General features: G+C 50.6%; 2 protein-coding genes across 3 annotated transcripts in view; one reads left to right on the forward strand and one right to left on the reverse strand.

The window, feature by feature from the left end:
- LOC143927112 (uncharacterized) overlaps positions 1-4,952 on the forward strand; it is a 57,495-nt gene extending 52,543 nt beyond the window's left edge. Inside the window, 1 exon segment of the mRNA XM_077451067.1 lies at positions 4,721-4,952. Within this exon segment, the coding sequence (XP_077307193.1) occupies positions 4,721-4,847 (127 nt within the window). The 3' untranslated portion in view covers positions 4,848-4,952.
- A 5,168-nt stretch (positions 4,953-10,120) lies between these two features.
- Positions 10,121-23,513, reverse strand: part of LOC143927457 (cadherin-related family member 4-like) — a 55,516-nt gene continuing 42,123 nt past the window's right edge. For both annotated transcript variants that reach the window (XM_077451540.1, XM_077451539.1), the window contains exons 15-20: positions 22,259-22,476; positions 18,602-18,741; positions 16,058-16,114; positions 13,948-14,047; positions 11,071-11,098; positions 10,121-10,384 (exon numbers count right to left, since the gene is read on the reverse strand). In XM_077451540.1, the coding sequence (XP_077307666.1) occupies positions 10,329-10,384; positions 11,071-11,098; positions 13,948-14,047; positions 16,058-16,114; positions 18,602-18,741; positions 22,259-22,476 (599 nt within the window). In that variant the 3' untranslated portion in view covers positions 10,121-10,328. The remainder of the gene's footprint in view (positions 10,385-11,070; positions 11,099-13,947; positions 14,048-16,057; positions 16,115-18,601; positions 18,742-22,258; positions 22,477-23,513) is intronic.

Raw genomic sequence — 23,513 nt, forward strand, 5'->3', positions numbered from 1 at the left:
AGAGGACAATGCAGTGCCATTAAAGCGAAGCTCCAGGCTCCTTCCCGTTCGGCCGGGAGAAGCAAAGGCTCGGTGTAACGACATATTCGGCGACCCATCGCAGTTTGCTACGGAAGTGATGTTCCGTCGCTGCCATCTTGGTACACCCTACACTCGTCCACAGTAAGGCTACACTAAGAAGGGGGAAAGCGGACATGTTGTTACACCCACGGGAGTTTTGCATTTTAGACGTATTTATAACAGTAAAGTCAGTTTATATAGTGAAATAAAGTACTTGCAACTCCGTCTGACTGCTTAGATGTTGAATTTTAAAAGCAGCGAACTTCTGTCAGATTAGCAAACCTGTGAGATGAACAGGGTTGCCGCTGCTTTTAAAATTCAAGATCTAAGTAGTCAGACGGAGTTGTAAGTCCTGCATTTCACTATATAAACTGACTTTAATGTTATAAATACGTGTAAAATGCAAAACTCCGGTGGGTGTAACATGTCCACTTTCCCCCTTAGTGTATCCTCACTGTGGACGAGTGTGGGGTGTAGCAAGATGGCGGCGACAGAACGTCACTTCCATAGCAAACTGTGATGGGTCGCCGAATATGTCGTTACACCGGCACTTCCCACCACAATCTGCAGCAATGAGCAGCCTAACCATCAGTCGCCTGGAGTGGGGGGTGTCGGGTTGTTTGCAGTGTCCCTAGTAAAAAGGGGGGGGGGCAGGTTTGTTTGTTTGCAACCCCCTGCCCACCAAAATATTGAGCACCATCCACCACTTCTGCTTACTTTTAATATTGGGACACTTGCATGTCCAGGAATCCAGCGATGTCCTCACCCGAGCCGATTTTTTTTCAATCAGTTCTTAGGTGCTGCCGCCTCCATCTCGGCTAAGGGAAACCGGTTCCTTACTGCGCACGCACACTGCGCTTTTGTGACTGGCCAGGCTGCTGGGAAAGGAGGGGGGCTGAACTTCCAGCTCCACTTTAACTAGATTATGCGGTCTTGTAAAACCCGAGGGTCCATTGCACAAGTAGTAGTCTTAAGCCTAGTACACACATGGGCCGAATGTCGGGCAACAACGATTGGTTCAATAAAAAAACAGTCCGATATTGTGTACTGGAGTCGGTCCGACAGAAGCCGGGGGTTTGGCTGGCTTCTGTCGGACAAGCAAGCTAGAAAACCAGCAGCCGACCGTCTCCCAATCAGCGCACTCAGCCATTGGCTAACCAGAGTGTTCTGGTGGAGGGGGGCATCTCAGCAGGGAGATCGATGTACTAATGACGTTGTTGGTACAGCCGCTCCAATCTGAGCTGTCAGGCTTTATTTTATTTTTTTATTATTATTCTTATTAATCGGTGTGTAGTAGGAATAAGCGGGGCAGAGAGCAAAGAGGTAAAATGAGACGGTATAGAGGCCTAGAAATAAGGGTTTAGGTTCTGAGGTCTTTGTGTGTCTGGAGGTCCTAGAGATCCAGGCTCTGTGGCTTGCCATATGACATCCAGCAGCGGATTGAGTTACTGTGCGTTTGTGTCTTCTCCGTCCTTCACACTCTCTGTACGGCTAACACAGGTAAAGCCACACACACACTATAAAAGATCACCATGGAAAACCAAAGCTAAAAGAGCCAATGCAGATTGTACAGACCACCATGGGCAGATCAGAGGACACAGTCTGAGCAGCACAGGCTGACGGGCACCTAACAGATGCAGAATTGCACACCCCTGGGATCTGTATTAGGTTTTGCACCGGGTAGCAGATCTCCAGAGCCCCCCTGCCGTGTGTGGCAGATCTCCAGGCCCCCACCGTGTGTGGTAGATCTCCAGCCCCCCATGTGTGTGGCAGATCTCCGGCGCCCTTCAGGAGTCTACAATATCTCTGGGATCTCTCATACATGACAGATGTAGGCTTCCATTGCAGCCTACTCAGTCTGAAAATGCAAATTGCTTGGCTGTTCAGTTGATACTTTGAGTCACCGACCTGAAACACGAGAAGGGATTGTTTAGGTCTGTGATTCATAACCACCCACAGCCAGTTGACTGGTATTTTCAGGAGGTGAGAAATCACACATGGCAGGTTTTCTTCAATAACCTCCTGCTGAGGCAACCAGCTCCTCAGTGTTGCTCACAGTTGTGTGAAAACCCATTGTAGAATGTGAAATTCTGTTCATGTCACCTCATCTCTGTTCTCTGCCCATCCTTTGTCGCCTTCTCTGTGTCCCTTGCCGGTCCCGTGTCGCCTTCTCTGTGTCCCTTGCCGTTCCCGTGTCGCCTTCTCTGTGTCCCTTGCCGTTCCCTTGTCGCCTTCTCTGTGTCCCTTGCCGTTCCCGTGTCGCCTTCTCTGTGTCCCTTGCCGGTCCCGTGTCGCCTCCTCTGTGTCCCTTGCCGGTCCCGTGTCGCCTCCTCTGTGTCCCTTGCCGGTCCCGTGTCGCCTTCTCTGTGTCCCTTGCCGGTCCCGTGTCGCCTCCTCTGTGTCCCTTGCCGGTCCCGTGTCACCTCCTCTGTGTCCCTTGCCGGTCTCGTGTCGCCTTCTCTGTGTCCCTTGCCGGTCCCATGTCGCCTTCTCTGTGTCCTCTGCCGGTCCTGTGTCGCCTCCTCTGTGTCCTCTGCCGGTCTCGTGTCGCCTCCTCTCTTGTGTCCTCTGCCGGTCCCGTGTCGCCTCCTCTGTGTCCTCTGCCGGTCCCGTGTCGCCTCCTCTGTGTCCTCTGCCGGTCTCGTGTCGCCTCCTCTGTGTCCTCTGCCGGTCTCGTGTCGCCTCCTCTCTGTGTCCTCTGCCGGTCCCGTGTCGCCTCCTCTGTGTCCTCTGCCGGTCTCGTGTCGCCTCCTCTCTGTGTCCTCTGCCGGTCCCGTGTCGCCTCCTCTCTGTGTCCTCTGCCGGTCCCGTGTCGCCGCCTCTCTGTGTCCTCTGCCGGTCCCGTGTCGCCTCCTCTCTGTGTCCTCTGCCGGTCCCGTGTCGCCTCCTCTCTTTGTCCTCTGCCGGTCCCGTGTCGCCTCCTCTCTGTGTCCTCTGCCGGTCCCGTGTCGCCTCCTCTCTGTGTCCTCTGCCGGTCCCGTGTCGCCTCCTCTCTGTGTCCTCTGCCGGTCCCGTGTCGCCTCCTCTCTGTGTCCTCTGCCGGTCCCGTGTCGCCTCCTCTCTGTGTCCTCTGCCGGTCCCGTGTCGCCTCCTCTCTGTGTCCTCTGCCGGTCCCGCGTCGCCTCCTCTCTGTGTCCTCTGCCGGTCCCGTGTCGCCTCCTCTCTGTGTCCTCTGCCGGTCCCGTGTCGCCTCCTCTCTGTGTCCTCTGCCGGTCCCGTGTCGCCTCCTCTCTGTGTCCTCTGCCGGTCCCGTGTCGCCTCCTCTCTGTGTCCTCTGCCGGTCCCGTGTCGCCTCCTCTCTGTGTCCTCTGCCGGTCCCGTGTCGCCTCCTCTCTGTGTCCTCTGCCGGTCCCGTGTCGCCTCCTCTCTCTGTCCTCTGCCGGTCCCGTGTCGCCTTCTCTCTCTGTCCTCTGCCGGTCCCGTGTCGCCTTCTCTCTCTGTCCTCTGCCGGTCCCGTGTCACCTTCTCTCTCTGTCCTCTGCCGGTCCCGTGTCGCCTTCTCTCTCTGTCCTCTGCCGGGCCCGTGTCGCCTCCTCTGTGTCCTCTGCCGGTCTCGTGTCGCCTCCTCTGTGTCCTCTGCCGGTCTCGTGTCGCCTCCTCTGTGTCCTCTGCCGGTCTCGTGTCGCCTCCTCTGTGTCCTCTGCCGGTCTCGTGTCGCCTCCTCTGTGTCCTCTGCCGGTCTCGTGTCGCCTCCTCTGTGTCCTCTGCCGGTCTCGTGTCGCCTCCTCTGTGTCCTCTGCCGGTCTCGTGTCGCCTCCTCTGTGTCCTCTGCCGGTCTCGTGTCGCCTCCTCTGTGTCCTCTGCCGGTCTCGTGTCGCCTCCTCTGTGTCCTCTGCCGGTCTCGTGTCGCCTCCTCTGTGTCCTCTGCCGGTCTCGTGTCGCCTCCTCTGTGTCCTCTGCCGGTCTCGTGTCGCCTCCTCTGTGTCCTCTGCCGGTCTCGTGTCGCCTCCTCTGTGTCCTCTGCCGGTCGTGTGTCGCCTCCTCTGTGTCCTCTGCCGGTCGTGTGTCGCCTCCTCTCTCTGTGTCCTCTGCCGGTCTCGTGTCGCCTCCTCTCTCTGTGTGCTCTGCCGGTCGTGTGTCGCCTCCTCTCTCTGTGTCCTCTGCCGGTCTCGTGTCGCCTCCTCTGTGTCCTCTGCCGGTCTCGTGTCGCCTCCTCTGTGTCCTCTGCCGGTCTCGTGTCGCCTCCTCTGTGTCCTCTGCCGGTCTCGTGTCGCCTCCTCTGTGTCCTCTGCCGGTCTCGTGTCGCCTCCTCTCTCTGTGTCCTCTGCCGGTCTCGTGTCGCCTCCTCTCTCTGTGTCCTCTGCCGGTCTCGTGTCGCCTCCTCTCTCTGTGTCCTCTGCCGGTCCCGTGTCGCCTCCTCTCTCTGTGTCCTCTGCCGGTCTCGTGTCGCCTCCTCTCTCTGTGTCCTCTGCCGGTCCCGTGTCGCCTTCTCTGTGTCCTCTGCCGGTCTCGTGTCGCCTCCTCTCTCTGTGTCCTCTGCCGGTCGTGTGTCGCCTCCTCTCTCTGTGTCCTCTGCCGGTCCCGTGTCGCCTTCTCTGTGTCCTCTGCCGGTCCCGTGTCGCCTCCCTCTCTGTCCTCTGCCTTTTGCCTCCTCTCTCTCCTCTGCCGGTCACGCGTCACCTCATCTACTGTGTGACATCCGCTGTGTTTTGTGTTGCAGTGATATTTTGGGTGACAAAAGTGAGAAGAAGCGCCTAAAGTCTTCAGGCAGTCCGAAGCCGGCAGGAGAATCGTACCGGGAGAACATGAAGCGGCTGATCCTGGAGCGGTATAAAGAGCTGGAATAAGCCCCGCCCCCCTGCACCATACATATATGTAATCATCAAAACGTGTCTGTTCTGTACAATCTGTGTCGCTGCTATATGTTTTTTAATAAAGAATGTTAAAATGTTTCATGGGTTTTTCCCTTTTGTAACCGTTCTCAAAACCAGCCCTGGGGGGGTGGGGGAGGGGGGTTTGCTATGCTGTTATGAGTTTTAGATGCTCCTTAATCTGTGTCAGCCCTTCCCTCCCCAGCCTGGTGGTCCCTGGATCACCCCTTTCATTTATTGGATTTTGGTTCTTTCAATCGTGGGGTCTCAGCATCATGTGAGCGTCACCCAGAGTGGTCTGCATGCAAATACAACCTGCTAAGTCACCCATCTAGGCATTTAGATATTTGCATAGCTCCTCCCAAGAGCCGGCACAGTGAGTGAGCGTTGTCACCCTAAGATAGGAAGTGGGTTACTGGCAGGATCACCAGGTGGGAGGACTAGTGCCCCAGTGTTGGTGTCAGTGGGAGGACTAGTGGCCCCAGTGTTGGTGTCAGTGGGAGGACTAGTGGCCCCAGTGTTGGTGTCAGTGGGAGGACTAGTGGCCCCAGTGTTGGTGTCAGTGGGAGGACTAGTGGCCCCAGTGTTGGTGTCAGTGGAGGACTAGTGGCCCCAGTGTTGGTGTCAGTGGCAGGACTAGTGGCCCCAGTGTTGGTGTCAGTGGGAGGACTAGTGGCCCCAGTGTTGGTGTCAGTGGGAGGACTAGTGGCCCCAGTGTTGGTGTCAGTGGAGGACTAGTGGCCCCAGTGTTGGTGTCAGTGGGAGGACTAGTGGCCCCAGTGTTGGTGTCAGTGGGAGGACTAGTGGCCCCAGTGTTGGTGTCAGTGGGAGGACTAGTGGCCCCAGTGTTTGTGTCAGTGGGAGGACTAGTGGCCCCAGTGTTTGTGTCAGTGGGAGGACTAGTGGCCCCAGTGTTTGTGTCAGTGGGAGGACTAGTGGCCCCAGTGTTGGTGTCAGTGGGAGGACTAGTGGCCCCAGTGTTGGTGTCAGTGGGAGGACTAGTGGCCCCAGTGTTGGTGTCAGTGGGAGGACTAGTGGCCCCAGTGTTGGTGTCAGTGGGAGGACTAGTGGCCCCAGTGTTGGTGTCAGTGGGAGGACTAGTGGCCCCAGTGTTGGTGTCAGTGGGAGGAATAGTGGCCCCAGTGTTGGTGTCAGTGGGAGGAATAGTGGCCCCAGTGTTGGTGTCAGTGGGAGGACTAGTGGCCCCAGTGTTGGTGTCAGTGGGAGGACTAGTGGCCCCAGTGTTGGTGTCAGTGGGAGGACTAGTGGCCCCAGTGTTGGTGTCAGTGGGAGGACTAGTGGCCCCAGTGTTGGTGTCAGTGGGAGGACTAGTGGCCCCAGTGTTGGTGTCAGTGGGAGGACTAGTGGCCCCAGTGTTGGTGTCAGTGGGAGGACTAGTGGCCCCAGTGTTGGTGTCAGTGGGAGGACTAGTGGCCCCAGTGTTGGTGTCAGTGGGAGGAATAGTGGCCCCAGTGTTGGTGTCAGTGGGAGGAATAGTGGCCCCAGTGTTGGTGTCAGTGGGAGGACTAGTGGCCCCAGTGTTGGTGTCAGTGGGAGGACTAGTGGCCCCAGTGTTGGTGTCAGTGGGAGGACTAGTGGCCCCAGTGTTGGTGTCAGTGGGAGGACTAGTGGCCCCAGTGTTGGTGTCAGTGGGAGGACTAGTGGCCCCAGTGTTGGTGTCAGTGGGAGGACTAGTGGCCCCAGTGTTGGTGTCAGTGGGAGGACTAGTGGCCCCAGTGTTGGTGTCAGTGGGAGGAATAGTGGCCCCAGTGTTGGTGTCAGTGGGAGGAATAGTGGCCCCAGTGTTGGTGTCAGTGGGAGGACTAGTGGCCCCAGTGTTGGTGTCAGTGGGAGGACTAGTGGCCCCAGTGTTGGTGTCAGTGGGAGGACTAGTGGCCCCAGTGTTGGTGTCAGTGGGAGGACTAGTGGCCCCAGTGTTGGTGTCAGTGGGAGGACTAGTGGCCCCAGTGTTGGTGTCAGTGGGAGGACTAGTGGCCCCAGTGTTGGTGTCAGTGGGAGGACTAGTGCCAGTGAATGAAGACGGATCCAGACACATAATAGATCCCGGCAATAGCGGGATCACACACAAGTTGTAGAAAGCAATACAAAGTAGACCGGGTGCATGTCACAAATATGTAACATGCAACATGGCGTACAGAGCCTTGAAAAAGTATTCATATCCCTTGAAATTTTCCACATTTTATCATGTTACAGCCAAAAAGTAAATGTAAAAATGTATTTTATTGGGGATTTTATGTGATAGACCAACACAAAGTGGCTCCATAATTGTGAAGTGGAAGGAAAATGATAAATTGTTTTCCCAATATATATATTATTATTTTTTTTTTTTTACAAATATATGAAAAGTGGGGGGGGGGCGAATTTGTATTCAGCCGCCTTTTACTCTGATACCCCTAAAATCTAGTGGAAATAATTGCTTTCAGAAGTCACCTAATCAGTAAATAGAGTCCACCTGTGTGTCATTTAATCTCAGTACAAATACAGCTGTTCTGTGAAGCCCTCAGAGTTGTGTTAGAACAGCGGTCCTCAACCTCAGCCCTCGGGTACCGCCAACAAGGCCATGTTTGCAGGTTTTCCTTTTATCCTGCCCAGGTGCCCAGGGGGTCCGTGCTGCCGGAATTAGAGGTTTGTGTTTAGCTGCGGCCGTTCTCTCTGTGAACGATGAGCTGACAGTGGCGGGATATGTCCATAACGCACAGCGACAACCTGTGCTTGGGTATGGATGATCTCCCCACAGGTGCCGATGTTGGCATCCAAGACCGATCATCATCCGCTCCTCAAAGCTGATTTGTAGATATTGCTTTTTTTTTTTCTTTTGCCATAGTTACAATGTGCCAAGATGGACCAATGTATGTACACTATTACCAAAAGTATTGGGACGCCTTTACACGCACATGAACTTTAACGGCATCCCAGTCTTAGTCTGTAGGGTTCAATATTTGAGTTGGCTCCGCCATTTGCAGCTATAACAGCTTCAACTCTTCTGGGAAGGCCGTCCACAAGGTTTAGGAGATGTGTCTGTGGGAATGTGTGACCATTCTTCCAGAAGAGCATTTGTGAGGTCAGGCACTGATGTTGGATGAGAAGGCCTGGCTCGCAATCTCCGCAAAGGTGTTCGATCTGGTTGAGGTCAGGACTCTGTGCAGGCCAGTCAAGTTTCTCCACCCCAAACTCACTCATCCGTGTCTTTATGGACCTTGCTTTGTGCACTGGTGGGCAGTCACATTGGAACAGGAAGGAGCTCATCCCCAAACTGTCCCCACAAAGTTGGGAGCACGAAATTGTCTAAAATGTCTTGGTATGCCGACGCCTTAAGGGGGTCCCTTCACTGGAACTAAGGGGCCAAGCCCAACCCCCGAAAGACAACTCCACACCATAATCCCCCCTCCACCGAATGGTTTGGACATCAGTGCCTGACCTCACAAATGCTCTTCTGGAAGAATGGTCAAACATTCCCATAGACACCCTCCTAAACCTTGTGAACGGCCTTCCCAGAAGAGGTGAAGCTGTTATAGCTGCAAAAGGCGGAGCCAACCCAATATTGAACCCTACGGACTAAGACTGGCATGTCATTAAAGTGTGTGTAAGTAAGGGCAGGCGTCCCAATACTTTTGGTAATTTAGTGTATGTTCTAGCCGGGGTATCTCCATATAAGTGGCTTATCACTGTAGTAGCCTCTGCTACTACCTTGATTGCCGCTCTCTTCCAGTTTCTGTGCCAAGCAGCTGCCCTGCTGCACAGTGAAGGTACCACTCACAGAATGTCATTCAGTTTTCCCACTGAATGCAAGGCCGCCTCTGATTGATGGAGGTGGGTGGGAGTTGCAATCTCCATCCCTCTGTGCGCTCTGGCTGCGTGTCTCTGCTCCGCGTGCGCGCTCTGGCTGCGTGTCTCTGCTCCGTGTGCGCGCTCTGGCTGCATGTCTACTCGGTGTGTGCGCGCTCTGGCTGCGTGTCTCTGCTCGGTGTGTGCGCGCTCTGGCTGCGTGTCTCTGCTCGGTGTGTGAGCGCTCTGGCTGTGTGTCTACTCGGTGTGTGCGCGCTCTCGCTGTGTGTCTACTCGGTGTGTGCGTGCTCTGGCTGCGTGTCTACTCGGTGTGTGCGCGCTCTGGCTGCGTGTCTCTGCTCGGTGTGTGAGCGCTCTGGCTGCGTGTCTACTCGGTGTGTGCGCGCTTTGGCTGCGTGTCTCTGCTCGGTGTGTGCGCGCTCTGGCTGCGTGTCTCTGCTCGGTGTGTGAGCGCTCTGGCTGCGTGTCTACTCGGTGTGTGCGCGCTCTCGCTGCGTGTCTACTCGGTGTGCGTGCTCTGGCTGCGTGTCTACTCGGTGTGTGCGCGCTCTGGCTGCGTGTCTACTCGGTGTGTGCGCGCTCTCGCTGCGTGTCTACTCGGTGTGCGTGCTCTGGCTGCGTGTCTACTCGGTGTGTGCGCGCTCTGGCTGCGTGTCTACTCGGTGTGTGCGCGCTTTGGCTGCGTGTCTCTGCTCGGTGTGTGCGCGCTCTGGCTGCGTGTCTCTGCTCGGTGTGTGCGCACTCTGGCTGCGTGTCTACTCGGTGTGTGCGCGCTTTGGCTGCGTGTCTCTGCTCGGTGTGTGAGCGCTCTGGCTGCGTGTCTACTCGGTGTGTGCGCGCTTTGGCTGCGTGCCTCTGCTCGGTGTGTGCGCGCTCTGGCTGCGTGTCTCTGCTCGGTGTGTGAGCGCTCTGGCTGCGTGTCTCTGCTCGGTGTGCGCGCGCTCTGGCTGCGTGTCTCTGCTCGGTGTGCGCGCGCTCTGGCTGCGTGTCTCTGCTCGGTGTGCGCGCGCTCTGGCTGCGTGTCTCTGCTCGGTGTGCGCGCGCTCTGGCTGCGTGTCTCTGCTCTTTCTGTGTGTGTGGCTCTGGCTGCGCGCGCGCATGTGTGCATGTGTGCGCGCGCTCGTGCTCTGGCTGCGTGTCTCTGCTCGGTGTGCGCGCGCTCTGGCTGGCTGCGTGTCTCTGCTCTGTGTGTGTGTGTGCGCGCGCTCTAGCTGCGTGTCTGCTCTTTCTGTGTGTGTGTGCGCGCGCGCATGTGTGCGTGCGTGCGCGCGTGCGCTCGTGCTCTGGCTGCGTGTCTCTGCTCGGTGTCGGTCCCACTGTGAAGCCTTTATTGATCCATCAGATCACCTATAATAAGTATATACTTTCTATACAAGCTGTGTTGTCCTTCTGCTGTTGGCTCCCCCTGCAGGATAAGACTGGGTACTGCACACAGACAATGATTATAATCAATACATTTCTTATTGAATCAAAATCCACAATAAATGATACATTTTGGTTTTACAGAAGTTGTATAAATAAAAATCCATCAGAATAAAATGGAGTCTTTGATTTTGTGATTCCTCGGCTCTCGGATCTCTTAGGAGGACAGGTTGGTGATGATGATTTTTTCAGTGAGATGTCGGTGAATCGGCGTCCTTCTCTCTCTCCTCATACCCAACGTCTCTCCCCGGTGTGGCTGTTGAAGAGATATTCCCGTCCCGTCACTGCCGGCAGAGGAGGAAGAATATTAATAAGGTGACTGAAGACACTTCTCCATAAACATGGCGACCAACAGAAGCCGTATATTAACGCGCTACCGCCTTCCATATTTCTGTGCAGTTCTTGGCTGTGTTCACAAATGTCTGACGCAGATCAGCCCCCCTGCGGCAGCCTCTCACTTTGTGACTTGATAGAAAGTTACAATGTACAGTCTGATCAGTGGGGGGAGGGGAGACTGAGGAAATGACTCCTCCTCCTACAAACTTACAATGTACAGTCTGATCACTGGGGGAGGGGAGACTGAGAAAATGCCTCCTCCTCCTACAAAGTTACAATGTACGGTCTGATCACTGGGGGAGGGGAGACTGAGAAAATGCCTCCTCCTCCTTCTACAAAGTTACAATGTACGGTCTGATCACTGGGGGGGACTGGGGAAATGCTGCCTCCTGCCTGCATGCTGAATATTGATCAGAAATGATGTAATTGCTGAAAACTGATGAGCGGTGGTTGCCCCGGGTTACAGCATACTGCAGATCATTGCTGTGCCAGATCTCGGGGGACATCGGCAGCAGAATTGATCTGATATCGGCAGCTGATCACCTGGGGCAGAGGAATGATCAGTTCAGGGATTGTTAGAGGACTCAAGCAGCTGGTGGGCGCAGGCTGCGCTGTGGGCGGAGCCAACACTTACTTGGATCCCGAGCCCTGCCGTCAAACTGCTGCAAGAAAAGAAAAGAAGGACAAGTCACATCATCGATATTAGAGAGTATAATGTATTATAAGAATGCAATTTACAAGACATCCGCCACGCGGGCTTCCATTCTGCAGAATTCCCTGCGGTTGCAAAGCCTCTTATTATTATCTGTAGATTATCAGGTTTGTTAGCAGTCATATGGAAGTGCATAGAAGTTAATTCCTTCTCTACAAATGGGACAAACATTTTCTCAGGTTATTTTCTAATTGAATGGGGAAAGTACCTCATTATGGCCAGTAGGTGGAGGTGAGGAGCATACTTATTTCTTAGGGTATTCACTGACATCTAGTGGCCATAATGTGGTATTTCCACCACACTTTTTTTTTTTTTTCTCTTTATAATATGCAGTAGAGCTGTACAATTAATCGTCAAGAACCGTTATAGTGATTTTTTTTTCCCCCGTTGTGATCTTGACAAAAGTCTTTCCCGATTCCGTCTATGCAAAGAATTCTCTGTGCTCTTCTGAAGCCGACAGCCGGCAAAAGAAAGGAATAAAAAATAAAAGGGCAGTCTAAAATTCACAGGAATAGATTTTGGTGTGTAAATGAGGAAAGTTTAACCGCTTACACACTAAACCTTTTTCTGACATTTGTTGGTTTCAAGTTAAAATCATTTCTTTTTTTTGCTAGAAAATTACTTCGAACCCCCAAACATTATATATATATTTTTTTTAGTAGCGACCCTAGAGAATACAATTTTTAATCTTTTATGTCACACTGTATTTGTGCAGCGGTCTTTCAAATGCAATTTTTTAGGAAAAAATTACTTTAATGAATTGCAGCTCTAATATGCAGTATAACGTTCAATCTGCAACAAATATGGCCTGAGAACATTCGTTTTGTTGCCCAGTCACATCGAACGAATGTACATGCAGTTTCAATATTTATGGATATGTACTACCGGCATAGAAAAATTAGGAATGTACCGATACCATTACCGAGTACCGATACTTTTTTTTTAATTATTTTTTTTTTAGTACTCGCCGATACCAATTACCGATCCATACCGCAACTGTTTTGTTTTAACTTCAGCTGTCAGCAATGGCACAAAGCATTGAAAAGTTATTTACAAATTAAATAATTTTTTATTTTTTTTTATTTTGCGCTTTTTCAATATGAAATGTGTAAATATATGTTAATATATATGTGTAAAAATATTTACTAACAAAGCAAATTAAAAAAAAAAAGTTTTAATTGTTTATCGTTTATAAAATAGACGTGAAAAAAAAAAAAAAAGCAGGAAAATCATAATTAAATGGGGGGAGGAGAATAGGGAGTTAATTAAGGCTGATTAGAGTAAATTAAGGGTTATTAAGGGGTTAAACAGAGCAACATTTGTTCATCCCTTTGATCTGCAGATGAAGAAACAAAAAGATACAAAAAGAAACGATGTTTCTTTTGTTGTTAATAAACATTGCTGGCTGCTTTTTTTTTTTTTGTTTTTTTTTTGTTTTTTTGACAGCTCCAATTACCAGACTTCTTTAAAGGGGTTGTAAAGACAATTAAAAAAAAATATATAAATAAATAAAAAATAACAAACTTACCTCCACTGTGCAGCTCTTTTTGCAGCGTGGCCCCTGAACCTGGTCTTCTGGGGTCCCTCGGCGGCTGTCTCAGCTCCTCCCTGCAAGAACTAACCACCTTCATGCGAGCTCTCTCACATGGTGGTTAGTTCTTGCGGGCTCACTGTATCACTCGGCCCCGCCCCCTGGCGCACCGTGTGATTGGATGTGATTGACAGCAGCGCGAGCGCGAGCCAATGGCTGCGCTACTTTTAATCCATCGACTTTAGCCAATCAACAGCCAGGCTGAGCGGCGAAGAGGACATCGATGGAGGGCGCAGCAAGTGAACGGGCTCAGGTAAGTAAAACTGGGGGGGGGGGGGGGGCGGTATTGTTGGATGTTTTTTCACCTTAATGCATCCCAATTGAACCCGTGAACCTTTACATTAACAACCCCTTTAAGGGTCAGTTCACACCACATGCAGTCCAGTGCGCTTTTTTTTTTTTCTGCATCAAAAACGCATGGAAAGTAGGTTATATGGTTTTCAATGGCACAGTTCACACCAGTGCGGTCAGTTCCAGAAAAAAAAGTAGAACATGCTGCATTTTTTCTGCACTGGACTGTACTGGAACGTTGTAAAATGCACCTAAATGCACCAAAAATGCACTGCAACACACTTGTCCTTATTTAAGGTTAAGAAAAAAAGAGGGGGGGGGGAAGCACTGGACTGCATTAAAAACGCACCAAAAACACATCAAAAACCACACTGGAACGCATCAAAAAACACGCATGCAGAAAAGTACCTGGAGAGCATCCAGACTGCGTTTTCTATGGTGTGAACTGGCCCTTAAGGTTAAAAAAAAAAAAAAGAGGGGGGAAGCACTGGACTGCATCAAAAATGCACCAAAAACGTGCATGCAGAAAAGCACCTGGAACGCATCCGGACTGCGTTTCTATGGTGTGAACTGGCCCAAACACTGGGGAGACCCGCTGACAGCTCAAAGAACCGAGCCTGAAGGTATCGGTTTCAGGTATCGGTGCATTTTCACGAGTACCGATACTTGTGCAAATACTCAGTATCGGCACCGGTACAGACACTAGCATCGGTGATTGGTGTCCCTCAACTGACACTTCGGCACCCACAAGCCTGTGATCCCCGAGCGAGATATTCAGTAAGGTGCTTCATTTCTACTTCATGGGCAGAACACGTGTAACATGTATTTATTTTTATCATGCTCATCATCATTTCCTCCTGGTACCCCTCCCCGCCCCCCCCCCCCCATTATCGGGGTGGTATTGGACGATCACATACCAGGCTCAGCGGGCTGACTGGAGCGACATCCTTCTTCTCTTTGGATGGGGGAGGCGGCTGCTGGTTCTGGTTGGCGGGCGGTTCAGCGTTCTGCAATGACCTGCGAGGAGGAAAAAACCACGTGGTAAACACTGGGTTATCACCCGTATAGAGATGCCGAGCCAAATACGTTGAGCAGTGGCGTTGCTATGGAGGGCGCAGACCTGGGTGACACCCGCCAGGTGGGTGACACCATCAAGTCTGGAAGTGATATCCGACCGCAATGGTGTCAACCCCATCCGTGACAGCACACCGCTGGGAGGGGGAGGAGCTAGACAGGAGACAGCTCGATTGGAGGGGGGGGGGGGGGGGTCACCTGGTGTTTTACCGCCCCAGGTGAGATCAACTCTAGAGATGCCACTGAGTTGCTTTATCTGGATCTATATAACCATTCCAGGTTGGTGACTCAGAATTGAAGGAGAGGATCAGCATACAGTGGGACCTTGGATTAGGGGCATAATCCGTTCCAGAAAAATGCTTGTAATCCAAAGCACTCGCATATCAAAGCGAGTTTCCCCATAGAAGTCAATGGAAGCGAAGATAATTCGTTCCGCATTGACTTCTATTGCATGCAATACCGCATGTGGCCAGGGGTTGGGGGGGCGCCAGAGGGCCTCCGAAATACTTGGAGACAGCTCGGTTGAACTCGGAAACCCTCGGATTGGCTCGGAAACACTCGGAAACTGAGTATTTCCAAGTGATTCCGAACATCTACAAATGGCTCCGAACCATTCCGAGTGGCACCTCTGGCCAAATGCAGTACTGCACACCCCATTAGCTTGAATTCTGCTCGTTTTGCGAGACAACACTTAAAAAGTTGCTCGTCTTTCACCGCGTTACCCAGTTCACCAAGGTTCCAACTGTATTAGCCAAGCAGTCCCGGGACAAGGTCATCTAGAGCCCAGGGCGAGAATGGCAAACTGCAACCCCACCCCACCCCCAAGATGAATGAGCATTATGTGTCTGCAAACCCCCCCCAAAAAAAATAAAAATAAAATAAACAAATCGAGCGCCAATCTGCATGCTCATCCCGTGAGTATACATTTCCTCTCCTCCCAGTACTAAACTACCCCCCCTGCTGAAATCCCCCTCCCAACACAAATCTTTTCCCCCTCCATCCCCCTTCTTCCCAGCTCAAATTCTTCTATGTCTCCCCAAATCCCCCCCCCCCCAGAACGGATCACCCACCAAAAAAATAAAATAAAAATATCCCCCCTGCTAGCATAAATCCTCTACCCCACAAATTTCCCCTCTGAGTGCACACCCCCCCCCCAACTGACATTGGAAGCTGCCCAATCCTTCCCTTGTTATAGGATTACGTAAAAACCGGACCCCAAATACTAATTAAAAGGTGTCCTAGGAAATCGAATTTGGATAGGAGAGGTTTCGGGGTGTACCGGAGAAATGGTGGTAACTCGGCAGTTAGGTGACGGCCGCGTCCTTCATGGGGGGGGGGGGGGTCCCGGAACTCTTGCAGGCTTTGGGGAAAGCCCGAGCATGTTGCTCTATAGAGAGACATTGGGTGGCAGCAGCCTTGGCAGATAAGAGGCGCTGCTTATTTTGGGAATTTCTAGCAATTGCATTTGTCTAATTAGCGCTAAACAAGCTGGAATTTATTTTACAGTTTATGTTTTGTTTTGTTTTTTTGTAGTGCGCCCCCCAGTGGGCCGCCGGCATGTTGCTCTACAGAGAGACATTGGGTGGCGGCAGTCTTGGTAAATAGAAGTCACTGCTTATTTTGGGGGATGTCTGTACTTTATTTTTTCTTCTAGAAATGGACTGCGTGTGTCTAATTCACACGTCTAACGTGTAGAGTCCGGCCCTATCGTCCATTTCATGTGACCCCCCCCCTCACACCTCTGCAACTGCGGACCCCCCCCCCCCCTCATCTCCACCCCCACCTTGTCTCAGCAGTCAGTTGGTCCTCCTATACTGGCACTGAAACGCATTGCCAAATTCGATTTACTGGAAATGTATCGGTATAATCTCGGCTCCTTCTAGTGGGCCAAAATCTGCGTCTCTGTGCGCCAATTATCACAACTCTGTCACACCGACAAGTGGAGTCACTTACCGGTCCTGCAGGAGGGGCTCGGTGGCATCTTTCGGGCCTTGGGCACAACACGGGTATCTGGAAGAAGAAGAAATGCCACCATTAATCTCCAGTGTGTTTGTCTTGTAGAGCTGCACTATGGAGCGCCCACCATGATTGGTCGGAATAGACAAACTGCATGCTGGGAATTTGGTTCAGTCTTATTTATCAAAATGTGAGAAGAATCCTTCATATTTCCTAAAGAAACCAAAACTTCTACTCACCCCGAGGACGGGATATCTTCTGTGTATGGAAACTCAATTCCTACAATTCAGGTTTGCAGGATATTTTTACATTCCATCGGAGGCCTGACCTGCTCTGTCTCTGCCCCGCACAACCAATACCTCCAGACTTCTTTTAAACTTCTTACGTCGGCCATTTTCAACCAGAAATCTGAGGCTCCACCTAAGACTGTTAGGGGTTCCTTGAGATGTGGCTACTTAACCTCCCATTGGATGGTGCACAGTTCTAGAGCCAACGCCACTTTGTAGAGCCAGCGGCATGACACCAATTATGGTTTTAGATGTTGTAAGGGGACAATTCCGATCACCAATAAAAGGAACATTCTTCCCACTGATCACCAATGTAAGGAACATTCTTCCCACTGATCACCAATGTAAGGAACATTCTTCTCACTAATCACCAATGTAAGGAACATTCTTCCCACTGATCACCAATAAAAGGAACATTCTTCCCACTGATCACCAATGTAAGGAACATTCTTCCCACTGATCACCAATGTAAGGAACATTCTTCTCACTGATCACCAATGTAAGGAACATTCTTCTCACTAATCACCAATGTAAGGAACATTCTTCTCACTAATCACCAATGTAAGGAACATTCTTCTCACTAATCACCAATGTAAGGAACATTCTTCCCACTGATCACCAATGTAAGGAACATTCTTCCCACTGATCACCAATGTAAGGAACATTCTTCTCACTAATCACCAATGTAAGGAACATTCTTCCCACTGATCACCAATAAAAGGAACATTCTTCCCACTGATCACCAATGTAAGGAACATTCTTCTCACTAATCACCAATGTAAGGAACATTCTTCTCACTAATCACCAATGTAAGGAACATTCTTCTCACTAATCACCAATGTAAGGAACATTCTTCTCACTAATCACCAATGTAAGGAACATTCTTCTCACTAATCACCAATGTAAGGAACATTCTTCCCACTGATCACCAATGTAAGGAACATTCTTCTCACTAATCACCAATGTAAGGAACATTCTTCTCACTGATCACCAATGTAAGGAACATTCTTCCCACTGATCACCAATGTAAGGAACATTCTTCCCACTGATCACCAATGTAAGGAACATTCTTCTCACTGATCACCAATGTAAGGAACATTCTTCCCACTGATCACCAATGTAAGGAACATTCTTCTCACTGATCACCAATGTAAGGAACATTCTTCCCAATGGCCGCCAATGTAAGGAACATTCTTCCCACTGATCACCAATGTAAGGAACATTCTTCTCACTGATCACCAATGTAAGGAACATTCTTCTCACTGATCACCAATGTAAGGAACATTCTTCCCACTGATCACCAATGTAAGGAACATTCTTCTCACTGATCACCAATGTAAGGAACATTCTTCCCACTGATCACCAATGTAAGGAACATTCTTCCCACTGATCACCAATGTAAGGAACATTCTTCTCACTGATCACCAATGTAAGGAACATTCTTCTCACTGATCACCAATGTAAGGAACATTCTTCTCACTGATCACCAATGTAAGGAACATTCTTCTCACTGATCACCAATGTAAGGAACATTCTTCCCACTGATCACCAATGTAAGGAACATTCTTCCCACTGATCACCAATGTAAGGAACATTCTTCTCACTGATCACCAATGTAAGGAGCATTCTTTTCACTGATCACCAATGTAAGGAACATTCTTCCCACTGATCACAAATGTAAGGAACATTCTTCTCACTGATCACCAATGTAAGGAACATTCTTCCCACTGATCACAAATGTAAGGAACATTCTTCTCACTGATCACCAATGTAAGGAACATTCTTCCCACTGATCACCAATGTAAGGATCATTCTTCTCACTGATCACCAATGTAAGGAACATTCTTCTCACTGATCACCAATGTAAGGGACATTCTTCTCACTGATCACCAATGTAAGGAACATTCTTCCCACTGATCACCAATGTAAGGGACATTCTTCTCACTGATCACCAATGTAAGGGACATTCTTCTCACTGATCACCAATGTAAGGAACATTCTTCTCACTGATCACCAATGTAAGGAACATTCTTCTCACTGATCACCAATGTGAGGCACATCTGTGCCAATCAGCACATTTTTTTTTCCTTCAACCAGCTGGATGAACAAAAAAACAATGTATAATGTATGGCCAGCCTTTAGAGCTATACCCTCCCAGATCCTGATGACGAATCCTGTCTTAGGCTGGCCTGACTGGTTCCTGATTTCTACATTCATTTGTCCACCCCGGTGGGTGCTGTGACAGAGGACTCACCTTGTACACAAAGCCCAGGTCAGCAGTCCAATGGCACCGAGGAGCAGTGCTCCAGTGATGGTCATGACCACTGTGAACCAGGTGTCGGGCTGCCAGTACTCCAGAGTCTGATTCACAATCGTTGTTTGCTTCTGTGGAGTCTGGAAACAGAAAACATTACAGAGGATTTAATTGACTGAAAGAGAAGCGTCCAACCAGTTTAGATCAGCTGGCTCTCTGTATGAATGCAGAATGTTGAGGGTCTCACAAGGGTTGGATTCGAGCATCACAAGCCTTGTATTCAATAACTCTCCATGAATTCTGCTTTCTATTATAATGAACGGCTTTGAGCATTCGCCATCTGCTGGTTGTTATCAGCACTGCTGTTCAGGTCTGAGTAGTGCACACCTGCCCTAATCAAGCAGCCTTAAAATAGATTGCTGGACAGTCAACATGTACTTGATTAGTCAGTCTGTCTGCTGATGCCCTGGATACAGGTCTGTCTGATATCTTACTTCGCCTAGTCTTGAGTATTCCTGAGAACTGTTTGGACTGTGTTTCTACTTAGCTTGGCTGTGCTCATCCTAAGCATCGGCCTCCGTCTCTCTATAAATCTCGTAACCTTGAAATGCATATTGATCGGCATCATAAAGGGTAAGTTCACCTGTACTGATCCATCGTCAATCACACCACCGCCGCCGTCGGACCTGAGGAAAAAACCGATCCGCCCGCAATGAAGGCTAACCACCTCCTGCAGGCTCTGCCGTTTGACAGTTCTTATATAAGTAAGGTGGCACTGTCTCCTTGTGACATCACCAACTCAGCATGGCGGAGGAGGCACTCAGAGGTCAGCTGTCCTCGGGGGCAGAGCTTTTCTTTTATCTTTTGGGTCCGGTGGTGCGGCGGGCGTAGTGATTGATAATGGATCCACAACGGGGGGGGGGGGACATTGTTTTTTTTATTTTTTAATAAGAATTGTCAAAAATCTGTGTACTGTTTTTATTTATTTCTGACGCTTTTTTTGGTAAATGAGTAGGGGTACAAATGTACCCCATACTTATTTAAGTAGGGGGGAGCCAGGATCTGGGGTTCCCCTTGTCCCCTGTCCCCATCAACATGGGGAAAGGGTGCTGTGGGGTGGCAGTGCCAGGTAGCATGTTCGGATATAGGTCTGGTATAACTCTTGGGGGAGACCCCACACCCTTTTTTTTTACTTTTGCCATGAGGTTCCCCTTAAAATCAATACCAGACCCAGAGCCTGGTATGGACTGGGGGGGGGGGGGGGGACACCATTTTTTTCTTTCTTTTTTTTTTTTTTTTTAATAGCTAGGTGTCAGCAATTGCAACCACTAGGAAATTTAAATGCGATTTGACATTTTTTTCCCTTAGAAATTTAATTTTTGCTGCAGCAGGTTCTATACATTGTACAGATGCACCACTTTACAGGCAGAGTAAGGGGACCCCCATGCACTATATTTAAAGGAATTTTTTCATTGTTTCACTTTAAGTGGGGTTCCCACGCCATTTTTTTTTAAAATGTTGGCGTGAAGTTCCCCTTAAATTAAATACCAGACCCAAAGTGCCTAGTATGGATTAATGGGGGGACTTGGAATTCTTTAGAAAATTAACTAAATTTAGCGAAAACTGAACTAAATTAAACGAATTCCGAAAACAAAATGAAATTAGTAACATAACGTATCTATCCAAAACAAAATTAATATTTCTGTTCTACACATGTCTACAGCACATCTCTATCATCTGTCTTGCCAGTTAGTTGGCTGCGTCACCCCTGGGAACACAGTGGCTCCAGAGAACCCCATGGCATTATGGGTAAAGGTGCAGCTTTAATGAAAGATACAACAATTGTCATAAACGTGTCTGTAATATCGGTTATTGACAACTGTGTAAAGTTTCGATAAATTATCAGATAATAGTCACAACAGTGGCAGTCTGTCCTTTAGGGGTGCAGGGGCACCGCCCCCCTAATCCATGCGCCCGGCCCCTAATCTACATGCAGGATTCCAGACGTATGGATTTCAATAGTTTTTTTTTTTAAGCACATGATCAGAGCCTGAGGCTCTAATTGGCTTAAAAAAAAAAGAGGTGGGCTTGGGGTGCAGAGCACTGCACCCTGAGCCCACCCAGTTGTGTGACAATAGCGAATTAATATTTGCTATTGTCTTCCTGATTCTCCTCCAAGCCAATCAGGAAGTGGGTCCTGAGACCCGATTGGCCAGGGAGAAGACTCCCTGGCCAATTGGGTCTCAGAACCCACTTCCTGTTCGGCCGGGAGGAGAAGCAATGGCCTGGCTCTTCCCTGGAGCGAGGAGAAGCATCAGCCTCTTAAGGCAAGGCCACTGATCGCTGCCGTCCGTCTCCCGCAGCACGGCGGGGGACTGATAGCCGAAGTCAATCTCCCTCGGGGGGGGGGGGGGGTGACTGCTCACCATTATCCATCTCCTGCGGGGGGGGGTACTGATCGCCACCGTTGTCACCCATGGGGGGGTGACAGCTTGCCATCATTCATCTCCTGCAGGGGGTGACTGCTCGCCACCGTTGTATCCTGCAAGGGGTGACTGCTCGCCATCTTTATCTCCTGCAGGGGGGGGAATGATTGCCACCGTTGTCTCCCGCAGGGGGTGACTGCTCTCCATCATTCATCTCCTGCAGGGGGGGACTGATAGCCACTGTTGTCTCCCATGGGGGGTGACTGCTCACCATCATCCATCTCCCGCAGGGGGTGACTGCTGGCCATCTTTATCTCCTGCAGGGGGGGAATGATTGCCACTGTTATCTCCCGCGGGGGGTGACTGCTCGCCATCATCCATCTCCCGCAGGGCGGGACTGATCGCCACCGTTGTCTCCCGCGGGGGGTGACTGCTCACCATCATCCATCTCCTGCAGGGGGTGACTGCTTGCCATCATTATCTCCTGCAGGGGGGGAATGATTGCCACCGTTGTCTCCCGCAGGGGGTGACTGCTCTCCATCATTCATCTCCTGCAGGGGGGGACTGATAGCCACTGTTGTCTCCCATGGGGGGTGACTGCTCACCATCATCCATCTCCCGCAGGGGGTGACTGCTGGCCATCTTTATCTCCTGCAGGGGGGGAATGATTGCCACTGTTATCTCCCACTGGGGGGTGACTGCTCGCCATCATCCATCTCCTGCAGGGTGGGACTGATCGCCACTGTTGTCTCCCGCGGGGGGTGACTGCTCACCATCATCCATCTCCCGCAGGGGGTGACTGCTCGCCATCATTATCTCCTGCAGGGGGGGAATGATAGCCACCGTTGTCTCCCGCGCGGGGGGGGGGGTGTGACTGCTCGCCATCATCCATCTCCTGCAGGGGGGGGACTGATAGCCAACGTTGTCTCCCGTGGGGGGTGACTGCTTGCCATCATCCATCTCCTGCGGGGGGGTGACTGCGGACTGATAGCCACTGTTGTCTCCCATGGGGGGTGACTGCTCACCATCATCCATCTCCTGCAGGGGGTGACTACTCGCCACCGTTGTCTCCTGCAGGGGGAACTGATCACCACTGTCCCTCTCCCGCGTTGGGGGGTGGGCGGTTTGTTTGCCGCAACCCCCCCCCCAAAATATTAAGCACCTACCGCCACTGATTCAAAATTGACTTCAAATGTCTTCTGCTATTGTATTCAAGCAAAAATGTACTCACGGGTGTGGTGGTGGTGGTGGTGGGCTGTGTGGTGGTCCAGGGGATAACGGTGATGAACACAGTGGCGGTGGTGCTGTACTGAGGGGAGGCCGTGCTGTCCGTCACCAGGACGAGGAGTGAATACTGTACAGGGTCGTATACGCCACCAGCGGTGTTAAAGGAGAACGGGTTGTGCATGACGCTACTGCCGGCCATCTGAAAGCGGCTATTAGTATTTCCTGTGGGAAGAGAGGAGGCCATACACAAAAAGGCTTTATTGGTAAAGAGAACCAGTCACTGACAAACATTGTGTGCTGGAGCATCACCCACCCAACATACAGTTTACAAATCAGTTTCCCTCCTGCTAAGGTAAAGTTACTAATTAAAGTGCTCAGTGCTTGATGGGATTCTATGGCAATTAAGCTAGTATGTTGTCTGAAACCCAAAAAAGATACATTTACAAAAAAATTATAACTTTACTGCTAATGGCCCAAAAAGCAACAAAAGTGAGTACAAAAAAAATGTCCAAATTGGGCCCAATTTTCCCTCCCCGGTGTCATGTGACTCGTTAGTGTTACAAAGTCTCAGGTGTGAATGGGGAGCAGGTGTGTTAAATTTGGTGTTATCGCTCTCACTCTCTCATACTGGTCACTGGAAGTACAACATGGCACCCCATGGCAAAGAACTCTCTGAGGATCTGAAAAAAAAAAATTGTTGCTCTACATAAAGATGGCCTAGGCTATAAGAAGATTGCCAAGACCCTGAAACTGAGCTGCAGCATGGGGGAAAAGACCATACAGCGGTATAACAGGACAGGTTCCATTTAGAACAGGCCTCGCCATGGTCGACCAAAGAAGTTGCATGCACGTGCTCAGCGTCATATCCAGAGGTTGTCTTCGGGAAATAGATGTATGAATTGCTGCAGAGGTTGTAGGGGTGGGGGGTCAGCCTGTCAGTGCTCAGACCATACGCCGCACACTGCATCAAATTGGTCTGCATGGCTGTCATCCCAGAAGGAAGCCTCTTCTAAAGATGATGCACAAGAAAGACCACAAAAGGACATGGATTACTGGAACCATGTCCTGTGGTCTGATGAGACCAAGATAAACGTATTTGGTGACAAGCGTGTGTGGGGGCAACCAGGTGAGGAGGACAAAGACAAGTGTGTCTTGCCTACAGTGAAGCATGGTGGTGGGGGTGTCATGGTCTGGGGCTGCATGAGCGCTGCCAGCACTGGGGGGCTACAGATCATTGAGGGGACCATGAATGCCAACAT

This window comes from Lithobates pipiens, unplaced genomic scaffold (assembly GCF_037356315.1).
Source record: "Lithobates pipiens isolate NorthernLeopardFrog02 unplaced genomic scaffold, aLitPip1_a1.2 Scaffold_23, whole genome shotgun sequence".
Taxonomy (NCBI): Eukaryota; Metazoa; Chordata; class Amphibia; order Anura; family Ranidae; genus Lithobates; species Lithobates pipiens.